General features: G+C 33.7%; 1 protein-coding gene across 7 annotated transcripts in view; it reads left to right on the top strand.

Moving 5' to 3' along the window:
- ZNF638 (zinc finger protein 638) overlaps positions 1 to 25,712 on the top strand; it is a 134,346-nt gene that overhangs the window by 97,456 nt on the left and 11,178 nt on the right. For all 7 annotated transcript variants that reach the window (XM_057497104.1, XM_036908334.2, XM_036908332.2 and 4 more), the window contains exons 11-21: positions 5,733 to 5,783; positions 7,645 to 7,716; positions 8,497 to 8,583; positions 8,972 to 9,040; positions 9,427 to 9,467; positions 10,816 to 10,947; positions 12,730 to 12,858; positions 14,139 to 14,180; positions 14,658 to 14,792; positions 16,345 to 16,470; positions 20,159 to 20,196. In XM_057497104.1, coding sequence (XP_057353087.1) covers positions 5,733 to 5,783; positions 7,645 to 7,716; positions 8,497 to 8,583; positions 8,972 to 9,040; positions 9,427 to 9,467; positions 10,816 to 10,947; positions 12,730 to 12,858; positions 14,139 to 14,180; positions 14,658 to 14,792; positions 16,345 to 16,470; positions 20,159 to 20,196 — 922 coding nt within the window. The remainder of the gene's footprint in view (positions 1 to 5,732; positions 5,784 to 7,644; positions 7,717 to 8,496; positions 8,584 to 8,971; positions 9,041 to 9,426; positions 9,468 to 10,815; positions 10,948 to 12,729; positions 12,859 to 14,138; positions 14,181 to 14,657; positions 14,793 to 16,344; positions 16,471 to 20,158; positions 20,197 to 25,712) is intronic.

Raw genomic sequence — 25,712 nt, 5'->3', positions numbered from 1 at the left:
AAAGGCTCCTCATCTGGGCCATAATTCTCTGGACTATAAGTGGCATTTTTAATGCCTAATCCCATAACACCTGTTGGAGCTCAGCATATGTCTGCCATCTACTGGGGGAGAATGATAAATCACCCTGATTGGGTCATGCAGTGCAAGGCGCAGACATAAGCCAATTGAGGAGAGAGTGATTTTCTGGAGCCTGATGTGCATTTTGTAATTGTTGCCTCAAGGCAGAATGAACTGTCTGGGAAGCCAGCTTTCCCATCTCTGATCCAGACAGAACAATTACATCACCTGCTATATCCCAGTGATGCTGGAGCCAAGCTGGTATCAACTCTGAGGGCTTTGCCAAAACTGGCAGCCTAAATCCACCAGCTCAGCCTGAGTATAGGGGTGAAGCATAGTGCTGTATGACCTGGAGAGGTGTCTGCACCTCTCCTAGAGGAACCCGTGGTTGCTGCATCTTTATTTCCTTGACTATGCCCAGGCTGGCTTTCAATAGAGGAGGGGTGGTGCCTCTGGTACCACACCTTCGTCCTTTCCCAGGTCTTCCTTCATTTCCAGGGCTGATGGCACCTTTCTCACCACCAACCTAAGTTCCTCCTCTGCTGTACCTTTTACCTTTTCTAAACACTAGCTCAGTCTTCAACAGCTTTGTTACCTTAAACCTCAGTACCTTGCAGCTGGTGTTCTTGTCCTGACTCCTCTTGGTGCTTCTCACAGGAGTAAGTCCTTCTTCATGTCCTTTGCCTCTTCCACAGCACCTTGCAGTGCTGCTGTCTCATTCTGCAAAGAATCTTTTACCTCGTCCACAACAGTTTGCAGCTCGCATTTTCGCTCTGGCTCTTATGCTTTTCTCAGGTACATCCTTCCCCTCCAAGGTCTTTACCTATTCTGTAGTTCCTTGCAGCAGTGCCTTTTCATTTTTCAACAAATCTTTACTTCCTACACAGCACCTCCCAGCTTGTGTTCTTGTGCTGCCTCCTCTCATATTAGTGCCATTCCATTCTTCAACAAATCTACAGCACCTTGCAGCTCACATTCTCATGCTGCCATTTCTTGTGTCTCTTGGAGGAGGACGTTCTTCTCATCTGTAGCCTTTTTCAGTACTATGAGAAACAGCCCACCCACGGTTCCTGCCACCTCATGGGCACTCTGTTTCTTAAAGGACCTCCATATTATGCTGAGGGTTGCCTCTACTGCCTCAGGTGTCACCTCCACCTCCCCCCAGTCCTGGGGAGGGGCCTAGTACTCTAGGAGGCAAGCCACCTCAGACCACATGCCCAATGGGGGACACTAGAATGTCACCCTATCCATAGGGCCCCCCATAGGGGCAGCCCACTGAAGCATCCCTCCCATGAGGGCAGCCTGTTCTGTTCTTTGGTTTACAGTGAGTCCTGCTGATTATGTCGATTGTCTTGCTTGAGGGTTTCAGCCCTGGGCAAGTGCATATGGATTCAGTGAGATTGAGAAATGACAACAATGTTTTGGGATAAAAGAGTTTATACTTGGCTTTATTCTTACAGTGGTAGGTCGAGCACTAGAATCACATCTGCATCCAGCAGTCTGCAGGTCTGTAGTCCACCTCTGTCTCTGTCTTTGCCCAGAGCACTGGGTGGAGCCCTTTATATAGTGACTCAGTCAGTAACAGTTCATTGCCTGTGGGTGTGGAAGCATTAGCCTAGCAGTAGTCCAATTACATCATCAGGTAGTTTAGGGTCAGGTGAGGATCCTGGCCATAGGAACTTCCATTTTTCCCACACTCTCTCACTCCTATAACTGTTTTAATTCAGACCCACATTTGAATTTTTAAAGATAGCCTCCTGACTGGTGTTTTTTTTTAGTTCTACTCTCTGCCCCATTTTTCACATTGTTTCCCTGAGGTCTTTTTAAAGCAGATCTGATCATTCCACTCCAGTGGCCTACAGGAGAAAGCCCACATTCTTCAGTTATCCATAAATTACCCTTTATCCTTTGACCCCAGATTGCTTTTTTCAGTCTCTAGTTACTCAACTGTATTTTATGTTCCAGGTACTTAGGACAGTTTATTTTCTAGCTATTCCATGTTATTTCATTTCTCAGTGCTTTATTTATGCTGTTCATTTGTTTGGCATTCGTTTGAACTCTGGTTAACCTTACTTAGTAAACACTAAGTACTTACATAGTAGGTCCCAAGGCTTGTGTAAGGTACTAAAAATACAAAGTCAGAAAAGACACCTTTTTTGGGGTGGAGGTGGGGCAAACCCTAATTTATCTTTACGGCTCATTGTTTTGCCTGAGGGTTTCAGCCCCTGACAAGGTCACTATGGATTCAGTGAGACCGAGAAATGACAGTGGAACGTTCTTGGGATAAAAGAGTTTATACCCTGTTTATTCTCCTGGCAGTAGGCTGATCACTAATCCCATCTGCATCCAGTAGTCTGCAGGTCCATAATGCACTTCCATTTCTGTGTCTGTCCGGAGGACTGGGCAGAGCTCTTTATAAGAGTGACTCAGTCAATAATGGCTCATTGCCAGTGGGTTTGGGAGCATTAGCCTAGCATTAGGCCAATTACATCATTAAGTAATTTAGGGTTAGATGAGGATCCTGACCATAGGAACTTCCATTTCCCCACAGTGTATCTCTTTCACTTGGCTAGGTGACAGAGTATTTGTAGTTTTATTTTTCTACCCCCTTAATATCTAGTGTAAGGGTTAACGAATATTTGCAGGAGGAAGAGTATGGAGATAATTAAATCAGGTTTGTATTATAAGTAAGTCTATGAAAACCATATTGTGAACCAGTTTGTCATGTATGATTTAAGTATTATTTTCTATAAGATTTTATGTTTCCTCTTTTTTTAAATATATGTATCTTTTTATTTTTAATCTTTTCAATTCCTAGATGAAAATAACCTTTAAGGCAGTTATTTCCCCAATAAAAGTACCACCGAAATAGTTCCCACATGTGAGTGACATCAAACCTTTAAGGAAGTGATAACTCCAGTTCTATTTCAACTGTTCTTTAGCATTCAGAGGAAAAGAAACCTTTCTTTAGAGGGATTGGAGAAAAGGGAAATAAGAAAAAGGCTAATACTGACACGAGATGCTGAGTAAGACACTATACACCTATCAGAATGGCTAAAATAAGAAAATAGTAATACCAAATACTGTTGAGAATGAGGAGAATCCTGTATGTTGCTAGTGGCAATGTAAAATGGTACAGCGATTCGGAAAAGAGTATTGTGGTTTTTTAAAAATAAAAGTAAAGGTGCTTACTGTAGGACCCAGCAGTTACACTCTTGAATATTTATCTCAGGCAAATTAAATACATTCACACAAATACCTGTACATAAATATATATAACCTCTTTATTCATAATAGCCAAAAAAGTGGGAACAACCCAGATGTCCTTCAGCAGGTGAATGGTTAAACAAACTAATGTGTCTATAGCATGGAATACTACCCAGCAGTAAAAAGGAATAAAATACTGGTACATGCAGTATTTTGGATGGATTGCCGAGGAATTAAGCTGAGTGAAAAAAAAAAGTCCCAAGAAAATCATATAAGCTCCATTTATATACCATTCTTGAAATAATAAAATTATAGAGATAGAGAACAGATTAGTGGTTATCAGGGGTTGTGGGAATAGGAGGGAGGTGGCTGTTGCCATAAATGGGTAGTAGGAAAGATCCTTGTGCTGGAATTGTTCTATCTCTTAACTAGTGATCACAGCAATCTACACATAAGATAAAATTTCGTAGAACTAAACACGTGTTAAGTGCACATGAAACGGGGGAACTTTAAATTTGGTAGATTGTGTTATGTCAGTTTCATACAGTGCATATTTATGCAAAATACTGCCAGTGGGGAAACTGGGTCAAGGATATATAGGATCTCACCCTATTATTTCTTACAACTATGTGTGAATTTACAACTATCTCAAAATGAGAGAAATGTTTTAAGTGCTGATAAAGGCATTACACTAGGTTTAAACTGCAGAACAATTTCATTTATGTATATTCATGTAAAATTTTTAAGTAAAATTTTAGCATATAGTGTCTTGGGACCCGTTAAATGAGTAATATACTGTGTTCAAGAGGTGAGTCATGTCAGAAGTACAGAGATTAATTAGAAAATAAAGAAATCTGTTAACTCAGTTTACTATATTAGAGAAAGATAAGTGCCAAATGCTGAAAAGGATGTTTGGTAAAGTTAAACATCCATTTCTACTATTCAAAAAAGATTGTAAAGTAGACAACTACTTTCTTAATGTGATAGTATTTGTGTATATATACTTTTATTTATATACATACAAGCACACCCATGTATCAACTCAAAACCCAGCATATATAACTGGAAGTGTTCTCATTAAGGTAATTAACAAAACAAGGGATACTCATTATCACTTATATGAGTTAACATAAATATTATTCTAAAACTAATAACCATTAGTATATTACAAATCAGTATAAAAATTGGAAAGTAGGATGCTTAATATTTGCAAATATGTATATATGATGGAAAACCCAAGAGAATCAGCTGAAATGCTATTAAATATAATAGCTATGTTCTTAATTTTCTAAATTAATGTAAGGCTTCAGTTGCTTTATTATATAAAAATAATAGCTACTTTATGTATTCTAATAAAAAGAAAACTTTAAAATACTACTAAGAGGCACAGTTAGGTTTAAATGATAAGATAGCTCATTCTTGGCTAGAAAGCCTCTCACCGTTATAATGTATCTTTTTTTTATATTAAAACATAAGTATTATGAATCTAATAAAAATACCAATAAGAATTTTTTAAACTACAAAAGCTCATTATGAAGTTTATACATAAAAAAGTTAACAGAACAGAGGAAAATTCTGCAGTGTTAAGAGTAATTAGGACTAGCATTAACAGATACTGAAATACATTATAAAATTAAAGATAATAGTTTAATATAGATGCATAAACAGGCAAAAGATCAGTAGGACAGAAGAGATTCCAGAGATATTCCCCAGAAGTATGAACATCAGTAAGTCATTATGATAATATTTCACATTAGCAAGGAAAAGATCTATTCATTGAATTCACTAGCCACTTTGTAAGAGTAAAGCACTTAAAACATCAAAATAAATTACAGATAAATCAAAGATTTAATGTGGTACATAAATTGAAAGAAAATGTGGAGGGTTTTTTGTTTTTAATTTCAAAGTGAGGAAAGTCTTCCTATCAGAAAGACGTGTTGACTGCATAAAATATTTTTCCATAATTGTTCTGAAAATTATTACCTGTGTGATACAGATTTATGTTCTTTATCTAAAAAGCTCTAATATATAATTAAGAAAAACCTCAACAACATGAAAGATGAATTGGCAAATTCTAAGAGTAGGCAGATCACAGAGGGAGAAATAGCAATTAATCAGACATTTAAAATCAGTACTTAACTCATAATTAAGAAAATAACTAAATCATACCAGTTTCCATCTCAGATTGGAGTGATTAATAACATCCTACATATTGTGTATGGAAACAACACTATCAATGGGAACATTAATTGGTACACAATCTTTCTGGAGAATAGTTTAATGTTGAAATCTAAGTCTATGTCTGTCTCAGCAAGTACATGTCTAAGAATTTACCTAAGTTCATACAAAGGTAAGAATAAGAATGTTTATTGCAGTGTTTTTAAAAAATCATTGCCAGGTTAGCTCTTTCCTAAATCTAAATGATAGCATTTGTAATGTGCTACTGATTACTTTTCTCATTATTTTAGTAAAAACTGGACAAACCAAGGCATCTGCAGCCAAAATGAATAAATCTTCAGGTATGTTTTTGTTAGGATTCTAGACATACTTATTTTAAATTTATATAGCAGTAGTCTTGGATTTCACGTGACATAATATGTGCTGAATGTCTACTAATCTTAGAAATTTATAGCCACTTAGGAATTTTGAGAAACGAGATTTAGTAGCTAATGCTTCTTTCCTTATAGTAATTATCAAAATAAGATATTTTAACTGGAAAACTGTTTCTCATGATGAATATCAGAGATATTTTCCTTTTTCCTCTTGAGGTCTTCTCTCTGTTAACTTTTCTTTTACAAAATAGTGCAGATAAACTTACAGGAAATTGTATTTTTTACAGTTTTTATAGGCTATAGTGGGTTTTAAAGTAATTTTTTTTCCTCAATCCCCTAGCACTATCCTTGTTTATACTTTCCCTCCCATTTTTGCTAAATGCTCGTTAATTCAGAGTCATCTTTATGAGTGGTTAAAGATCATTGTATTAAATTATCTTGCTTATAATGGTAGAAAGGAAAGGAAGTAGCCTTGAACTAATTAGAAAATGACATTGTTAGTGGCAGATCCCAAATTTTGATATAGTTTCTAAAGCAATAATATGAGGGACTCCAGAGACACCTTGAACACTTGTTTTGAAGATGTATTTATTTAACCAACAATTGGGTATTACTATGGGAGCCACTGATGGAGATTGGGGGAGTAGGTGCTCTCACTGCTAGGTACCCAGTAACAGTTGGGAATTAATTCTAGTAATTTTTTCCTTAAGTTCTGGTACCGGCTAATAGTATAGTAAAGTGAAATGACTTGTGGTAATAACAGTGGGATAGTGAAAGAAAAACCTTAAGGGCACATTAAGGCTCAGATTACTGCAGTGTGACAAAACATGGGAATGACTAAGAAACGATTGGTTAGGTGACACTCTATAAGGGTTGGTATTGCTCCTTTTGAACAAAGATTAGGGTCTTTCTTTGGATATAAAGGGTGGAAAATTAAACTTTTAATAGATTTTTTTGCATGTCAATACTTTTTATTTGATAGTTTTTCAAAAGCATGATCATAGCCTTACAGGGGTCCTGCTAGGTAATTGTGGCAGTTACCACCCTTTCTTATAAATGGGGAAATGTGCATAGAAATCAGTTAATGCATCCCAAGACATCACAACTTAATTTGGAATTCATCTTGGATCTGCTGACTTCTTACCCTGGTTTTTTTGCTTATACTGCCTTGCTAGTATGAATCCTAAGTGTCAGCTAAACCTCCTCTTGCTCTCTGAATGGAAAGGATTTTCACTCTTTGGAGATCTTGTCAATGACACTTTGATGATCACAATCTTTATAAAACAATATCATCTTGAAAAATAAGCAACAGTAATAGATGGGTATCTACAAACAAGAGTCAGAGCAGTTTAAATAGTCCTGTTCAGATACAGCCCACTAAGTATGAGAGCAATCTGTGTGTGTCCTAACCATCATGTAGGTGTTGTTGAATGCTTTTCAGTCAACTCTGAGCCAAAGTAGTACGGTCTGGGGGGCCCTAAATATAACTACTTTTGGAACCATTAAAAGCATCATGGTATTGTTTTTATATCCCTGCAGTTAGTAATTTTGCTTCTAGTTGATCCACATGTTCAGAGTTTTATTTAACTTCCCCGAATGCTATTTCTAAGAACCCCAATGGGGAGGTGAATTCTTACTTCAGTGATATTTTTCTTCCTGAAAAAAGTATCATTGCTAGTTTTAGAAAATGACCTGTGCCCCCAAAGGTGATAGCATTTTATGTTTGAATAAAGTATAGTCTTTTGCTCTTATATTCTTTGTGAAAGTCTTTGGAGATTGCTGGTACTAGTTAAATAAACCAGTTTTGATGACAGCTTTTGTGATTTAGGGAAATCGGTGGGTTCTGTAAAATCTGTGGTAACAGTAGCTGCTAAAGGTAATAAAGCTTCAATCAAAACAGGTAAGACTATTGGGAAGGAAGGGGAGGTCTTATTAAGTTTATTCTTAATTCTGGCTTAATATAGTAAATATATTACAAAAGCAATATTGAATTTGTATAATTCGTAGTATATAACGACATCTTGAAAAGTTGACTAGATACTTCTTTGATTTTTAAAACCTGACACACATGGGACTTTGATTCTTTGGTACTTTGGATTTTGACAGTATCTGCCATTGCAGATAAATTTTTGTGTAGGAAACACAGTTGAGGGCTGTACTCACAGGCTGCTTTGCCATTTCCCCCCATCAGTTGTTTTCCTAAATTTTTTAGAAGTATCCCTTCATACTACCATCCCCAGCTTGTACAGTTCCTCTATTTGTTATTTTAAATATTTTACTTTCCATATCATGAGAGTGTATTTCCTCCATTAAGAAATAGAACACTCTTTTAAATGAGTGTAACATGTTAAAACTCAAACGATCTGTTTATTAATATATTTTTCCAATAGACTGATGTAATTTTTAAAAACCTTTAAAAATTATAAAACAGAATTTTGTGTGATGATGTGCTTCTCACACATTGAGGAGTAAATTTGTGGCTCATTAATGGCCATCAACAAAAATTGTATCTCATTTTAAATTTATTGGTAAACAGATACTGAAAATAAATGGAATAATAAATGCATGTAAAAGAACTTTTATAATAAAGTTGAACTACTTATTTACTAATGTATTAGTATAAAACATGTTAAATGATCAGACAGACCCTTAGAATAATTGTTCATTATACTTGTAAAAGCAAAATCTAGTGGGAAGAAGTCTCTAGAAGTCAAAAAGGCTGGTGTTGTCAAAAACAGAGACTCCAGTAAACATGTGATTCTATCAGGTAAGTTTGAAATGCTGTCATTCAATACTTCCTTTTCATTAGATCTTCTTGGTGTACATTTGAGGTGTATTTTGAAGTTATTGCTAAAAAAATCTTAAAAAGGATTATTTTGTGTTTTAAAGAGAAACTTTCATTGGTTTTTAGAGGAGCAAGTAGCATTTGCAGTTTTATTTGAAGGGCATAAACATTGTTTCCTTGTGGTTACATCTTTCATTATGAATGTATTAAGATCTCATTAATTTGGATCTTACTGGTTAAAATCTTGAGGCCATTCAGTTGGTAAAATCAGGTCAGATAAAATAAATTAGCTTAAGCTCCTGTTTAGATTCATTAGTTTAGTTATATTAGTGTGTTTTTCTAGACTATTAAAACAAACTATTTCATGCAGAAAACCCTGAAAGAAAGGCCAGTGTGGAAGTCAAACCCAGTAAAAATAGTGCTAAAGAAACTATTTCAGGTAAGTCAATAGAAATTTAATTTTGTCTTCTTATGTTTAGAGGTAGAAAATTAAATTTAAGAAAAAGTTTTTAATTTTGTGTCACATATATGTTTTTCAGTATCAGCATCATACTTAAGTGAAATTAAGAATATTATGATTCACATCTTTACCCTTTCTCTTGATTATTCTGAAATGTTTCTGTCAGAAGTAATAAAAACCAAACATTGAAAAGCCAGTGTTACTTCTATAGCTGTTTCTTAAATTCTCTAGTCTTTTGTCAGTTGCATACATTTTCATGTAGCTACTATTTAATCCATCATGGAATAAAGTTGTATAAAATAGTATATAAAATATATACTTGATATAAAATATATCTGCATGAAGTCTTTATTTTGTATCTTAAGAAGCTGCTTTGGAGACCACAGAAAATGAATCAGTTAACAAGGTCAGTTTTTGTGTTTATTTTTTAAACGCTTAAATTTTGAAAGAACTTATTTTTCTTACTATAAACCTAGGTAAGAAATGTACAGGATTTGGCCTGGTGAAAAATCCCAGCATTTACAACTTTTTAAAGTATGGTTTGAATTTAAAAACCCTGACTTGTAGAGATAAATCACAAAAATTTAGGTGCAGATTATCAATTAATGTATATGTTTTTGAGGATTACTTTTCACTGAGGAAAAAGAAATAGGTATTTGAGTAGACAGCAGTTGTCAAATTAGAACCAATAGAATGTGTGAAAACTTTTTTCTTTTTTCTTGGAGGCAAATAAGAGATAGGTTAATATTCAGGATACCAGTTCTTTGGTTTTTAGAGGACCAAGTAGCATTTGCAGTTTTATTTGAAGGGCATAAATTTACTTTGTTTCCTTGTGGTTACATCTGTCATTATGAATGTATTAAGATCTCATTAATTTGGATCTTACTGGTTAAAATCTTGAGGTCATTCAGTTGCTAAGCATAAGTTTATTTTTGACTGACAGAGCCATTCTTCAAATAATAACTAAGTAGTATGTCTTAATATTTTGTTTTAGGAAGAACCTTTTAAAGCATGAATAGTGATTCACTTAAAGCACCTCAGAGGAAACATTTCAGAATGTAATTGTGGTGCTAGTTAAAAATCATTCTCAACTGGTTTATGAAAATGATAATTTCCTGCTTTTGTTTTTCAAAAGAAATGTCACAAGTTTTCAATTTACTGTAGTATACCTTTGAAGATTTCCCCAACATTTAATAAAGGAAAAACTAGCATTGATGAGAGAATCATCTTAAAGAATAGATCTTAGAGTAGAGAAAGCAGAAGTGAAAGTATTTATTTTGTAGTGGGGTTTGGGTTATGGGGTAGGGATTCTAAGAGATTACAAGTAAAGTTTTTAATACTGCCTACAAGGGATTATTTTATTCAGTAATGTAGAAGGATATGTGCTGATTTGGAGCTTGAGGAAATTAGCATCACAAGGGACAGGAATGGCAACAGTACTTGAAAGGAAGTTCCAGTTAGAGACAGGCATACTTGTGTTTTTGAACTTGTATTTTTTAACAGTGGTTGAGAAAGAACTAAGGACCTCGACTAGATGACAGATGATATGACTGAAATTATTGTATGTACTTGAAGAGAGGAAATTTGCATGTTGTTTAGTTGTTAATTTGAGATTCAGACCAGTCCTTCTAAATTGATCAGATATAGTATTAAATGCACAGTTTTATACTAATGTACGATCTGCAGTATAAACTCAAATAAATATAAAAGCAGTTAAAGAAATTATAATGTCAACTCTTAAATTTGTTTTGAAGGAAACAGAGGAAATGTGTGTGGTTCTTATTTCTAATTTGCCTCATAAAGGATATTCTATAGAAGAAGTTTACAACCTAGTGAAACCATTTGGTGGTTTAAAGGATATTTTGATTTTATCATCTCATAAAAAGGTAAGAGTTGATAATAGCTGTTCATGTTGTCTATCAGCACAGTTTTGAGAAACATTAAATTTACAAAACTAGAAAGTTTTAGAAGTGACACCTCAAATTTAAGCTGTCTCAAGGTAAGGGACTTTGAAAACACAGATGTCCCTTATTTTAGTAGTATTCTTATCAGATATAATTCTAATGATGGAGAGGATGGCTTACTATTGTGTCAAAGTTTGCTCAAAATCTTAGTGTAGTAGAAAACGTTTTACATCTTTAATATGTTAATACAGAGTTTTATAGCGACTTAAAAAATTTTGTGCACTTTTACTAAGATTTCTGCTGTTTTACCTATTACAGTCAAATGGGAAGTAACCATTTTTAGACAGACAAATGATGTCATCAGTACTTACAACAACCTAGGTTTATCACTATGTTTGTAATTTTCTTTAATAAGTATTGGCTTTTGTAATTTTAAAATTAAACAATATATTGTTAATGAACACCTTGTGGAAGATATTTTATAGGTGAGGAAAATTCAATGGAAACACCACCATAAGAGTGGTGGGAAGTAGTGTTCTTAAAATAGAAAGGAGTTGGTGATCACTAGAGATCTTTGGAAGTAGAGTAGGATATATATGTTTGATGGTAACTGGAGGCAATATGCTTAAGAAAACAGTAGGAGAGGTGAATGAGTACAAGTGAGTTATCCGCAGTTTCACATTATGTTAACAGAAAATTATTTGAATGGTTGTACAACTCTGTAAGTATACTAAAAAACCATAGAATTGTACACTGAAATACAGGTGAACTGTATGATATATATAGTTCAGTAAAGCTGTTTTTAAAAAGCAGATTATTTGTAATGTTTAGAGGCAGACAAGAATAAAATGGAATGCATATTTTAATATAAGAATCTTTTTAATATGACAATATATTGAAATAGGAGAAAATTGTGGGAATCTGGGAATGAATAATTCAAATTTGTACTTTATGTGAAATGCTGAAGTAGGTGTATAAAATACACGAATAGAAGATTCATATTCAGAAAGTATATTATTTTCTGCTCAGTTCTAATTAGAGTTGAGTAGAATTATTAACTATTTGAAGATTTAACACTTTTTAGATATCATATTGAAAAATACCAGATTTAATCATAAACATTAAAAACATTTATGAAATTAAAATTAAAGCAAAATGGAAATAAAAAATTTAAAATATTTGTGTTAAGTGGGAAACAGGATTCATTTCCATTATGCTATAAAATATTAAAATATTAAAAGTTCAGTAAATAGACATTAGAGATTTTAAGAAAGAATTACAATTATGAACAAATATGTAGAAGATTTCTACCTCATTAACTATCAAACATGGAAGAATGTTCAGCCTCTTTACTTATCCAGTTATGAAAATTAAAACCAAAATGGTATGGCACTATAGTTTTATACCTAGGAAAAGAAGAAACAACTTGGTGACCATTATACATTTCTTTGGTTCTTTCATTTCTCATATTTCTCATATTTTATAATCATTAAATTTATTTACTTAAATATTCATTGAATGTCTGCTACCTGCTAGATACTGCTCTAGGTACTAAGGATACAGTGATGAGTAAGATAAATGTAATTTACTAGAATTACAATTCTCATATTTATTTCTTTACTATTGCCTTATGAGTTAAGTCATTCGATATTTCTTTTATTTACTGAGTTACTCAGTTCACTTAACTCTTAAGTTTTAAATCTTTTGAACAAAAAGTAAAATAAGACATTTATTTTTTCATTCTTGTAATTTTTATTTTAAAAGGCATTTATAGAAATAAATAGAAAATCTGCAGATTCCATGGTAAAATTTTATACCTGCTTCCCAATGTCAGTGGATGGAAATCAACTGTCAATAAGTATGGCTCCTGAAAACATGAATATAAAAGATGAGGTAAATAATAGACTATCATCATTTTTACTAGAATATTACTAAATTTTTTAAAACAGATTTATTGTAGTCTATTATGCTTTGTAGTTTTCTTCTTTGGGTCGCATGTTTTCTCTGACACTGAGAAAGTTTCTGTCTTTCCAGTCTCCCATCGGACTGTTTGAGAGTTACTTTCATATTGAGGGAATTCAATCCCTCATGTATATTTGAATGGACAAAAATTTGAAAACTATTGTCTGTAGTGAACTCTGTTCTTATCTCATTGTCATTATCTGTCATCCAAACTAGAATCCCAGAGGTTATCTTTACTTTTTTTTCTCTCATTTCTCACAACCAATCTGTCAGTAGGTCTCGTCTGTTTTAACTCCTAAGTATTTCTGCAGTTTGTTCCCTCTTCATTCCGTATACCATTGCTTCACCTCTTAAAAACTACTAAAGTACTTATTTATACCTTCTACCATCAGTTTTGTCTCCCTCAAAACCTTTCTCCACAAAGTCATGAGACTGACATAAAATTAGAATCAATTCAAATTCAACTGATTTATAAGCCCTTCACTGTTTTAGTATAGCCTACAAACATTTACTATTACCTGCTAAGAAATACTAGAATCTCTAGAGGAAGGTGGAAATGCATGTAATTTGAAAAAGCTTTCCACTGAGAATCATTCTAATGTGATGTAACTGCGGGGATTGTTCTATATATGTCAGTAGTGTCAAAGAGAAAAAAATTTAAGAACCGCAGTCTCATAAGATAAGGTTCCTCTCCTGTATATGGAAGTCTTCCACTAGCTAGCTTTTCCCTGCTTTGACATCCTTATTTCATGCTCCTCTTGGTCTCTTTATAATTCAGCAGTACCAAACTGCCATATATTCAATACCCTATGCTGTTTTTTTCACTACCTAAATCTCTGTTCTTCCTCAGACCCTACTTTGCTTAGTTAACTTTTTGTTTTATAATTTGAATTCTCTTACGTCTGCGAAATTAAGTCTTTTATTCCTTGTATGGGAATTTGAGTGTCCTCCCCTGAATGGCACTACCTTATTAATCTTTCATGTACTTAAAGAAGTAGGAAGAATTAAGTTGTATGGGCAGGGTGGGACTTAGATAGCTTGTTTATAGGAAGAGGGAAGGATTTTGGAAAGAAGAAAACTTTTCCTGACTCCCCATTTTATGCAATAGTGCTTACTGCTTATTCTTGTAAGTTATTATAAATCTTGACTGAATAAATACATGAATGAGCAAAAGCTTACACCTTCAACCTTTGTCTGTTTTGCCTTTCTAGGAAGCTGTATTTATAACGTTGATTAAAGAAAATGACCCAGAGGTGAGTTTGCATTTAAATGCTTCTATACACTTGTTTAATTGATAGAAACATTGGTTGCTTTATTTGTCACCTGTTAGGAATGAAAAAAACTGTTAATAGTAATTTTAAAATATTGAGGGTGATGGAGATGTCAGGTGGGTTTTCTCTTGGTTAAAAGTAAGAAAGAGTCATGGTATCCCTGATGTGAAATATTTTTCAGATACTAGATCCATATTAAATGGCTTGGGTATATTAACTATGTTGGGTAAATAAAATATTGATAAAAGATTATATTTGCTGTTTTAGTATATTGTTTCACTGATTACTCATATCTAAAACTAAGAACTCACTGTCTTCACCCACAGTCATTTTCTTATTCTTGGGGGAGGATATCGTCTGACCTCAGAAAAATTAAATTACTGCTATCTGTGTTTTACAGTTTTATACTTCAGCTGTGTTTCTCTTTTTCTATGCTGCTTTCTTAAAATAAAACTACAGGCAGATATAGATAAAATTTATGATCGATTTGTACATCTTGATAACTTACCAGAAGATGGATTTCAGTGTGTACTTTGTGTTGGACTTCAGTTTGGAAAAGTGGATCATCATATATTCATGAGTAATAAAAACAAGGTAACAAGGTCCCTCCTGTTTTAGCTGTATGTTCTGTAGAGAATACTTGACTCAACCCTATGTTCTTATGGTATGTAACTTTTAATTCAGCATCTGAACCAAAGCACTTATAAACATTTTTCAGCCTCTTAGCAGAATTATGATACACCACAATATTTTCTCCTGTGCTGTGATACAAGGAAGAGATAATCTCTCTTAACAACTCCTAGTTTTAAGGGGGAATAAAACTTGCACAAAGGAAAAAGGTAATATGTGCAAAAAAACATTATCTTATGGGGACATTTAGACTTAAGTTCATCTAACCTTAATTACCTTTGTGACCTTGGCTAAATTGGTTTGCACTTCTAGTTCTTATTTATAAAATGAAAGGGTGTTACAGATCTTTTAAGTCCTTCCTAGCCATAAAACACATAGAGAGTTAGGTCTCTTTAGTTACTTGGAAAGAAGTATAAAGTGATCATTCCTTCCTTCAATGATACAGCTTCTTTCCTAGAAAGAAACTGTTAACCTCTACATTTGCTGTGCCTTCTGACTTTAGTATTTAATTCACATACATGTCTATTAAAATTAGATATGATTAACCATGTATTACCTAGAAAGGTAGGTTTCAGATCAAAGTTGATAATACTTGCTTTATAAAAAGTACCTAATTGACCAACAAGTCGATATTAATTTCTTTGACATACTTCTAACTGATACATAGAGCATGGTTGATATTTTAGAAGTAGTGTGACATAGAATGGGAGATGACAGGATAGCATAAGGAATTTTGAATCTTTACTTCAAACCGCTTTAATTCTTTTTAAAATACTTACCATCCTTTTCAGTTTTGCATTGACTTTTGCAGCACTTTAAGGATTGTTTTCTCTTGTTTACTTTGAAATGAGGATTAACCTTACCTTTATAATCTCATATTTGAAATCTAGAAGAAAAGTATATTCATACTTTAAAAATATTAAACATTTTATTGTGGTAAAATACATGTAACAAAGCATACCATTTTAATCATATTTAAATAGCATTAGGTACATTCACATTACTGTGCCATGATCAGCACTATCCATCTCCAAACTTTATGCATTTCCCAAACTTCCCAAACTGAACCTCCCTGTTCATTAAATAATAATTCCCCATCCCCCGGCTCTTCCTAGCCCCTGGCAACCACCATTTTGCCTCTACTTTCTATCTATATGAATCTGACTTCTGTTAAGTACCTCATATAAGATGACATACAATATCTGTCCTTTTGTGATTGGCTTACTTACTTAGCATAATGGCTTCCAGAATGTGTTGTGGCATATGTCAGAATTTTTTAAGGCTGAACTGTATGCTTATACCACATTTTGTTTATCTATTCATCTGCTGGTCAGAACTTGGGTTGCTTCCACCTTTAGGCTATTGTGAACAATACTGGTATGAACATGGGTTATAAAAATATCTGAGTCCTTGCTTTCAGTTTTTTTGGGCATATACCAAAAAGTGGAATTGCTGGATCATGGTAATTTTAATTTCAATTCTTTGAAGAACTATTCATACTTTTTTTTTTCCAAAGGCAATTCTTCAGTTGGATAGTCCTGAATCTGCTCAGTCAATGTACAGCTTTCTGAAACAAAATCCCCAGAACATAGGTGACCATGTATTGACCTGCACATTATCTCCAAAGATGGACTCATTAGAGGTAAGATTATTTTGTATCAACTTTTGTGCTCTTAGAAAATGAAGAAAATGTAAATGTCCTTCTTCCACAGCTAGAAGACATACTCTGAAGGTAATTTTGAGAATTATTCTTGGGCAATAGTCAAACCGGTTCTGAGTTTAGGTATTCCTTCTAAAAATTTGTTTTGCAATCATTATTCCAATTTCCTTGGCTTAATTTTGCCTAAATGAGAATAAATTGAGGTAATTTTGAAAAATGTATTCATTCTGATACTTATTATGGACATATGTGTAGAGTGACTCCATATATGTAACATGATTCATCACCAGAATGTGGAGTCTTCTTGGAGCCCATTTTGGTTTCTTAGAGAAAGAAGCTTGTTTATTCTTTTATTTATTTAAATTTATTATAAACTCTTGTATAAGAAATAAGATTTTGCAGGATCGGCTTACAAATACGAAAACTGAATAGTCTCTCTTGGAAAAAATTAAATTCAAACTCAGATATTCCCTTTTCTAATAGTTTCATTGCATCTCAATAGCAGGAGGTAAATAATAGGGCCTTCTGTTTGTTGTCTGCATGTTTTTTGTTTATCTGCCAGAATCTTGTACTAGCTCAGGAAAAAGAAAATGAAATGCTGCCATTTAAAAGCAAATTGAATAGAGCACCTATAAGTAAATGTATCATCATAGGTACTGATTTAGGCACAGTTTGAGTTCAATCTGATAATTTCAGAAAAAAATTTTCAAAGTTTCCAGTGTTTTTTCTCAACAGCACATTGTATTTTTGAAATTGTTTTTTATATTTTTCAAGTTATTACTTTACAGTCCCAGATTCCAAGGTTTACAATGATACAAATGAAAATCATAAAAAACTGCTGCCTGAACTGATACTTTATTTCCCAAGCTCTTCCTCGAACCTTACTCTTCCACCTTATTAAATTGGAGAGCAGGCACATTTGGCTTATTATAAAAGACTTAGCTATCCTTGTAATCTCGAGCATGTCACATACTGTGCATTTTATCTGTTCAACGAATGATAACTTGGATGGTAGACTAATTTGAAGGTATTATAATGGTCCAAATGAGAAGTAATAAAAGCCTAGACTAGATTATTAAATGGAAATAAATCCTGCCCCCAGATTTTTTAAATAACAGTTTTTAATTTACCATGTTTGTGAGTTAATTAGTATCCTTATATTACCCTCTCTTCAAATTCTACAGTTAACATTTTTGTTAACTGTAATGTTACTTCCAGAGATAGTACCATTATAACTTTTAGTTCTGTAAGTATAGTTACCCTACGTGTGAAACTTGAAGGCTTAATTCTAAGTAGTGAAAACTATTTGCATTTTTGTTATCTTGATTATGGAAATGTTTACTACAGAATTAAGTAGTAATGAGAATGGGCTTATAATATAAAGAAGGAAATACAGTGTGTGTCTATACCTTAGACTTTGTTACATTCCCACCGTTTCTCAGGATGGTGCTGTGTTTGTTCCTGTCCACGTTTGGATGGCGGCTTTCCTGGGTGGTTCAGGAGCTGGTGGTGGTGGTGTTGAGAGGAGAAAACAAGGCTGCCTTCATGTCACTCATCTCACAAAACTTTAGAGCTATTCTTCTGCCTGTTCTAAATTTATGGCCATGTGCTTTGTGAAACAACTCTTTGATTTTCTTTTTTATTGCTTTTCAGAGTTACTTCCTTTATTTATTGGATTCTGTATCTCCCAGTCTCTCAGATTGATTACTTTTCTGTTTGCTGGAATATATCATCAGATAATTTCCCCTGAAAGTATGTGTGGGCAGTAAACTTTCAAAATCCCTGCGCATTTGAAAATGACTTACTTTGCTCTCACATATTTCATTGATAGTTGGTCTAGGTGGAGAATTCTGTGCTCAGATTGTGTTTCCATTCATTGTTTTTCTTAATCAGTATTGTTAAGGGAAAGGCTGATTCCAGTCATACCTTTATGTATTCCATATTTTTCTCTCTGAAAGCTTTTAGTATTTATTCATTAATTCATTAAACAAATATTCATCTAATTCTCTATACCAGCACTGTTTCAGATATTGGAATACTTTGATAAATAGCAGAGTCAGTGTCCCAGTCCTCAAGGAGTTTATATTTTAGTGGGGAGATGGACACAAATAGATATTAAATACATATATATAATGTCAGGTGGTAGAAAGTGCCACGAAGTGCTGTGGAGACAAATCAAGATAAAAAGGTAGAGTCATGGGTGGGGATGTCTATTTTAGAATGGTCAGGACTAGCCCCTCTGCAGAAGAGTTATTTGGGAGGCCTGAAGGAAGAAAGAGAACAAGTTTTACAAATATGTCAAAGGAGAACAGGTTTTTAGACTGAGGAGCAAGAGTTAAGGCCTTTAGGATATATTTGATGATTCACGAACTCCAAGAAAGATCACTATGGTTAGTGCAGTAAGCACAGTTTTATTTTGGTTTGGTACTTACCTCTTATATCCTGCTTAGAGCACCCAGTGAATTTATAAAATGTAAAGATTAGTGTGCTCCTTTACCCGAGAAAAGTTGTCCTCTTATTACTTAATTCTTGGAGTATTTCTTCTCTTTAAATTTTAATGTTTTATCTTCCTAGAAATAACACCTGTACTAATTTTGTAGATGCTATATCCTCATGAACTTCTCTAGAGGAATTCTTAAGAGGATATTTAGAGTTGTTTTTAAAGCTCTTGAGGTCTCTGAAGTATCTTAAGCCAGTTTTGTATTCTTGTTCTCTCCTGTACATTTTTCTCTTAAATTCATTTGTAAATAAAGAAAAGTTAACTAATACAGGTGTCTGGTATAGATTTCTTTTATTGTTTGAGTTTTTGTTTTTCCACTAATAAGCTTCTCCTACGAATGGAAGGCTGCTTATAAACATTGTGAATAGTAGGGCTTATCAACTGCTCTTTAATTTCAGTTATATACCATTACATTGTAGACTGGATACCCCATCGATGCCCTAGTAAAGAAGGTCTTTACTCTGGGATTCCATCACACACACCAGGAATCCTCTGTAGACATATTAATTCAATTTCTTTAAAGTACAGTTCTTGGTTTGTAATTTGACAAAATTTAGAGAAACATTCTCAACTCCAAGCACACATGATTCTTACAAAAAAAGCCTTCAGCCAGTATATGTAAGCTCAAAAGGGCAAAGATTTTTTGCTGCTTTGTTTACTGATGTGTCCTAAGTTCCTGGGCCAGTGCTTGGTAAATTGTCACTGAATTTTAATTCCTTCTTCTGTTTTGGGCCCCAGAACATTGCTTTCTTGGTGTTTAAAAGGATTTATGTTTAAAAGGATTATTGTTAAATTTTGTCCAACACATTAAGTCAATTAGTCTATTTTATAAATAGAAGTCTTTTTAAATAACAATTGTACAAGAAAGATGTTATTTCAGGTTGATTGCTTTTATTCCTACCAAAAGGTATTTCTAGGTTTTTAAAGTTGTTTTTATATATATCAGCATTAAGGAAACTTGTTTTTCTCAATTCCTGTGTCTCAGCCTATGTAACCTGATTTAGGGCTCTTTAAATGAGATAAAAAATTCTAGAGCCTGATAGTTATGTGGACTTTTAAGGTGTGGTTTTTTTCAGCTTAGATTTTAAAAAGTGAAAATACTGCATTGAAGGGTTAAATATTTAAAATCCAGTAGAGTAGCCTCTAACAAAATGTGGAATTGTGTTACAGGCTGATGCTGAGAAAGACCCAGACCTAGGAAAAGAAAGGTATGTTGCTTTGAGTTTGCTGCATTTCTGTATAGTCTTTAGTTAATTACTGAACTTTGTTTCTGTATTTTAGAATTTTGTTCACTTGTCGCAAGAAGTTCATATCTTTCATGTTCATTTTATGTACATATGAGTCTTATGGTTGTTTCTTGTTTTGTTTTTCTGGCTCTTCTTGAACTTGGTTGGTTGGTTGGTCTCCTTCAGGTACTTACTAATCACTGTTTTTTATTTTAGAAAAACAAAGTGTAAGCAGTTTGAATTAAATATATAAATATGACTTCTCTGAAATGTTTTGCTTAGACTCTTGAACAACTCATCCCCGTTATCACTTATTATTAGATTTTTCTATTCCAAAATAGTACACAGTAGTAAAATTTTGAACTTTTTTATAGTATTTTAAAATTTCATTGACTTACACCAAAAAAATAATACCCATTGTGTATTTTGATACTTTTGAAAACAACTGGAGTAGGAGAAGGAAATTTATAAAACAAAATAGTATGTGCCCTTTATATTTTTAGAGGAAGAAGACTTGTTTTTCAGAGTCTACTTAAAATAGTGATTCACAACCTTGTTTTGACCACATAGTACACCCTCTTCTTAATAACATTCTCATCCAGATCAACACTACTCTAATCACCACCTTTGCCTCAACAATTAATAGCTTCCCTTTTACTGCTCTTCCTCAGGAATCATTAATTTATGATTCTTCTCCCTTTTTTATACTAAGTGATTTACCCTTATTTGTTAGAATTAATGTAGTAAGAGCTTATTAGTTTGAAAGAACAATTTGAAAATCTTTAAATATGGAAAATTTACTTATTTGATGTAATGGCTAATTTTAGATGGCTGAAAAACAGGATGTCTTATGGATTTTTCTTAGTAATTCTTGCAAGATGAGAGTACATTAAAGTATATTGTAACTTTGAGCAGTAGGTTTGCTGTGTTAGCACAAACTTAATTTTAAGTTGTACATCACCATACCAGTTACATTCATATGCCTAAGAAGGAATACCAACAGCAGTGTTTGATATAAAAGCCCAGAAAGGGCTTAATAAGTGACAGTGCCTCATGCTGTGGTATAGATAGACCTACAGTTTGGCCACAGTAACTCTGGCTGGTCAGTAACTAGGCTTTTCCAAAAATCTGTTTTATATATCTCATTTGATAAAGTTTATTTCAGGTCTGCAAGAATAGCTGTTTATGTTTTGGTCATTTTTCCTCACATTTTTTTGACTTTTAAAATAAAAAATATTTCTTAATGAATTTATAGATAGTTGTCTAATCTTATAAAATTAATTTCCAAAATTTGAGCACTGCTAACTTCTTAATTTCTATTTTACTATCAGTTTTTCCTGATTTACATGACATTAGAGAAGAGACCTAGAATGTGGCCTGAATATTTCACGTTTCTTTATTGGAGTAAACTGATGCTAAGAAAATACTGGTGCTTGGTGTGTTTTTTTTTTTACACTTGAGGGTGCTAACTCATTGTGAATATGACCCTTTTATTTATAATTGATGTGTAAAGTATTAAAATATATTTCCTATTTAAAGGAAATTTCATGTGGATATACTAATAACTTGATTATAATCTATATTTTGCCTGTTCTCATCCCACCCTCACCATGTAAACATGTATTTATTTATCATGTTATTAAGGCTCCAAATAAGGCTGCAAGTTGAAACTTCCGCCAGTTCGTTAGTAATGTTTGGAAGTATCCCAGTGACCCTCTGTGAAATAAATACTAATCTTCAGTATTGTTAAGTTGCAGTATAAAATTTCTCAGAAAGTGTATGGTATAGTATTAACCTTTTTTCTCATGCCCAGCTTTTATTGTATGCCTCTTCTGAAGGTACTGGAACCTTGTTGTTATGGGGAAGATGAGAGCGGGACAGGGTGTGGGAAATTACCTGTACTCTGGACTGATCTTTTTTTTTTATTAAGGTATCATTGAAATACAGTCTTATGAAGGCTTCACATGAGCAACATTGTGGTTACCACATTGATCCATATTATCAAGTCTTCCACACACACCCCATTGCAGTCACTGTCCATCAGTTTAGTAAGATGCTATAGAGTCACTGCTTGTCTTTGTGCTACACTGCCTTCCCCGTGACCCCCTACATTATGTGTGTTAATCATAAGGCCCTTTAATTCCCTTCTCCCTCCCTCCCCACCTAACCTCCCCAAGCCCCTGCCTTTGGTAACTGCAAGTCTCTTGGAGTCTGTGGGTCTGCTGCTGTTTTCTTCCTTTAGTTTTACATTATTGTTATATTCTACAAATGAGTGAAATTTGGTACTTGTCTTCCTCTCCCTGACTTATTTCACTGAGCACAATACCCTCTAGCTCCATTCATGTATTTGTAAATGGTAGGATTTGTTTTCTTCTTATGACTAAATAATATTCCATTGTATATATCGATCACCTCTTTATCTATTCATCTATTAATGGACACTTAGGTTGCTTCCATGTCTTGTCTATTGTAAATAGTGCTGCAGTAAACATAGGGGTGCATATGTCTTTTTGAATCTGGGATCTTGTTTTCTTGGGTAAATTCCTAGGAGTGGAATTCCTGGGTCAAATGATATTTCTATTTTTAGTTTTTTGAGGCACCTCCATATTGCTTTCCACAATGGTTGAACTAATTTGCATTCCTACAAGCAGTGTAGGAGGGTTCCCCTTTCTCTGCATACTTGCCAGCATTATTGGATATGTCATTTATGAATATATTCTCCCATACTGTAGAATGCCTTTTTGTTCTGCTGATGGTTTCCTTTGCTGTACAGAAGCTTTTTAGTTTGATGTAGTCCCATTTGTTCATTTTTTTTTCCCTTGCCCAAGGAGATGTGTTTTCAGAAAAAGTTGCTCATGTTTAAGTTCAATAGATTTTTTTTTTTTTGGTATCATTAATCTACAATTACATGAGGAACATTATGTTTACTAGACTCCCCCCTTCAACAAGTTCCCCCCACATACCCCATTAGTCACTCCATCAGCATAGTAAGATGCTGTAAAATCACTACTTGTCTTCTCTGTGTTGCACAGCCCTCCCAGTGCCCCCCGCCCCCACATTATTATGTTCAATAGATTTTTGCCAATGTTTTCTTCTGAGAGTTCAGTGGTTTCATGACTTACATTCAGGTCTTTGATCCATTTTGAGTTTACTTTTGTGTATGGATTTAGTAATCCAGTTTCATTCTCTTACATGTTGCTGTCCAGTTTTGCCAACTCCAGTTGAAGAGACTGTCATTTTCCTATTGTTTATCTGTACCTCCTTTATTGTATATTAATTGGCCATGTCTGTGTGGGTTCATAACTGGGTCTCTGTTCTTTTCCATTGATCTACGTGTCTGTTCTTGTTCCAGTACCAAATTGTCTTGATTACTGTGGCTTTGTAGTAAAGCTTGAAGTTGGGGAGCATAATCCCCCCAGCTTTGTTCTTACTTCTCAGGATTGCTTTGGCTGTTCGGGGTCTTTTGTGGTTCCATCTGAATTTTAGAACTATTTGTTCTGGTTTGTTGAAAAGTGCTGTCGGTATTTTGATAGGGATTGCATTGAATCTGTAGATTGCTTTAGGCAGGATGGCCATTTTGACAATATTAATTCTTCCTATCAATTGGCATGGGATATATTTTCATTTATTGGTGTCTTCTGTAATTTCTCTCATGAGTGTCTTGCAGTTTTCAGGGTATAAGTCTTTCACCTCCTTGGCCAGGTTTATTCCTAGGTATTTTATTCTTTTTGATGCAATTGTAAATGGAATTGTTTTCCTGATTTCTTTCTGCTAGTTCATTGTTATTATATAGGAATGCAACAGATTTCTGTGTATTGATTTTGTATCCTGAAACTTTGTTGAATTCAGTTATTAATCCTAGTAGTTTTGGGGTAGATTCTTTAGGGTTTTTTATGTATGATAATCATGCCATCTACAGTGACAATTTAACTCCTTCCTTGCATAACTGGATACCTTTTATTTCTTTGTGTTGTCTGATTGTCTTGGCTAGGACCTCCAGTACTGTGTTGAATAAAAGTGGAGATAGTGGGCAGCCTTATAAAATGAATCAGAGAACTAGATATTAATTTCTGGTAAATTTGTTTTACGAAAAAGCACTCTAATTTTAAAAAGACCAGCACATAAGAACAAATATGCAATTAAGCCATTTTTCCAAGTAGGCCCATGATCTCTGTTTGAAGTGTGGAGCTTCATAGTGATTCATTTTGCAAATGAGATAATAGCTTTTTTTGGACAAACTTTGAATATGGTAAAGGAGATGGACCTGCTACGTCTTAGAGCCAGGGATCAAAATCTCTGTTATCCTTCTAGCCCAATAGATTGGTGTTTTTTTATAGGCCTAATTCGTAAAGCCTTTAAGGATTAATGTGCAGTTCTGTAGTAAGGCAGAAATTTAATCTTCATTATTGGAAATTAGTCTGGTAATTTAAAAACAAAAGTTTATATTTTGAGAAGTAATATTTACATGACTGCTGTAAACTGAATGTCACAACTTTTTCTTTTTTTTGGTCATATTTGTGCTTGACTACCAGTTTTATTTTGACTAGCCCTAAGAATTTGGAACACTTAAAACCAGGCATTGTTATTTTTTTAATGTAAGGGATGTGAGCTATTTAAAATAAAAAACCTTTAAACCCTCTCTGCATTCAAAAGGAAGCTTACATAAAGGAAGAGAATAAATATTGATTAAGTTCTGTGGTTACTGGCTTATTTAACTTAAATAAAATTCCTCAAACTCTGTCTTTACAACTTTACATCAATAGGTGTTGCTCTGATCTCTTAGAAAGGTTTTTGGAAGTTTAATGATAACCATTTTAGGGGATTGACCAGTTTATTGGCTCAAATGATGAGACCATCTTGCATGAATTAAAGGATATATGGTCACCCTTTGAAAACATACCAAAGGGGATGTCCCTCTCCTTCCATGAAAAGTAAGAGAGAAAAATCAGTGCTGCTTACTATGAGGTGTTGATACGGTGCCATCGCTTGGTCACCCTCCAACCTGCTGCTTCTAATGTGATTAAGTGAATGTACTGGTTAGATTTTAATTTGTGTTGATAGCCTGCTGGACATTGGATATTTTTAGAAGCTAATGTTTTCCCTGTTACTCTTCAAGATAACCTCTGATCTATGGAGCATTAATATAAAAATAGTTTATTCTGTCTCTGTCTCAGTGAAAGTAGTTGAATTATAGAATCGCATAGTTTTGTTTACTTTGGATTTGGGAAGATCATGATGAAATAAGATCAGTTGCATATACCTGCCATGTTATCTTCTTCGTTTCTTCTGAATAATTTCACTTAAAATTTTAAGTTATGTATTTAGATTTTAAATTATTATCTGTAACTGGGAAGATTTCTTTTCCTTCTCATAGTGTATCCCAAGGCACATACTTTATAATAACACTGTTTATGTTACATTTATGTTTATGTTAAGGTGATAAGAATAGTTTCACCTCTAAGTTTAAATCTCCAAGAGTATTTAAAAGATATTTCTAA

The sequence above is a fragment of the Manis pentadactyla genome, chromosome 2 (assembly GCF_030020395.1).
Source record: "Manis pentadactyla isolate mManPen7 chromosome 2, mManPen7.hap1, whole genome shotgun sequence".
NCBI classification, from domain to species: Eukaryota; Metazoa; Chordata; class Mammalia; order Pholidota; family Manidae; genus Manis; species Manis pentadactyla.
This window is presented reverse-complemented; position numbering and strand designations above follow the sequence as displayed.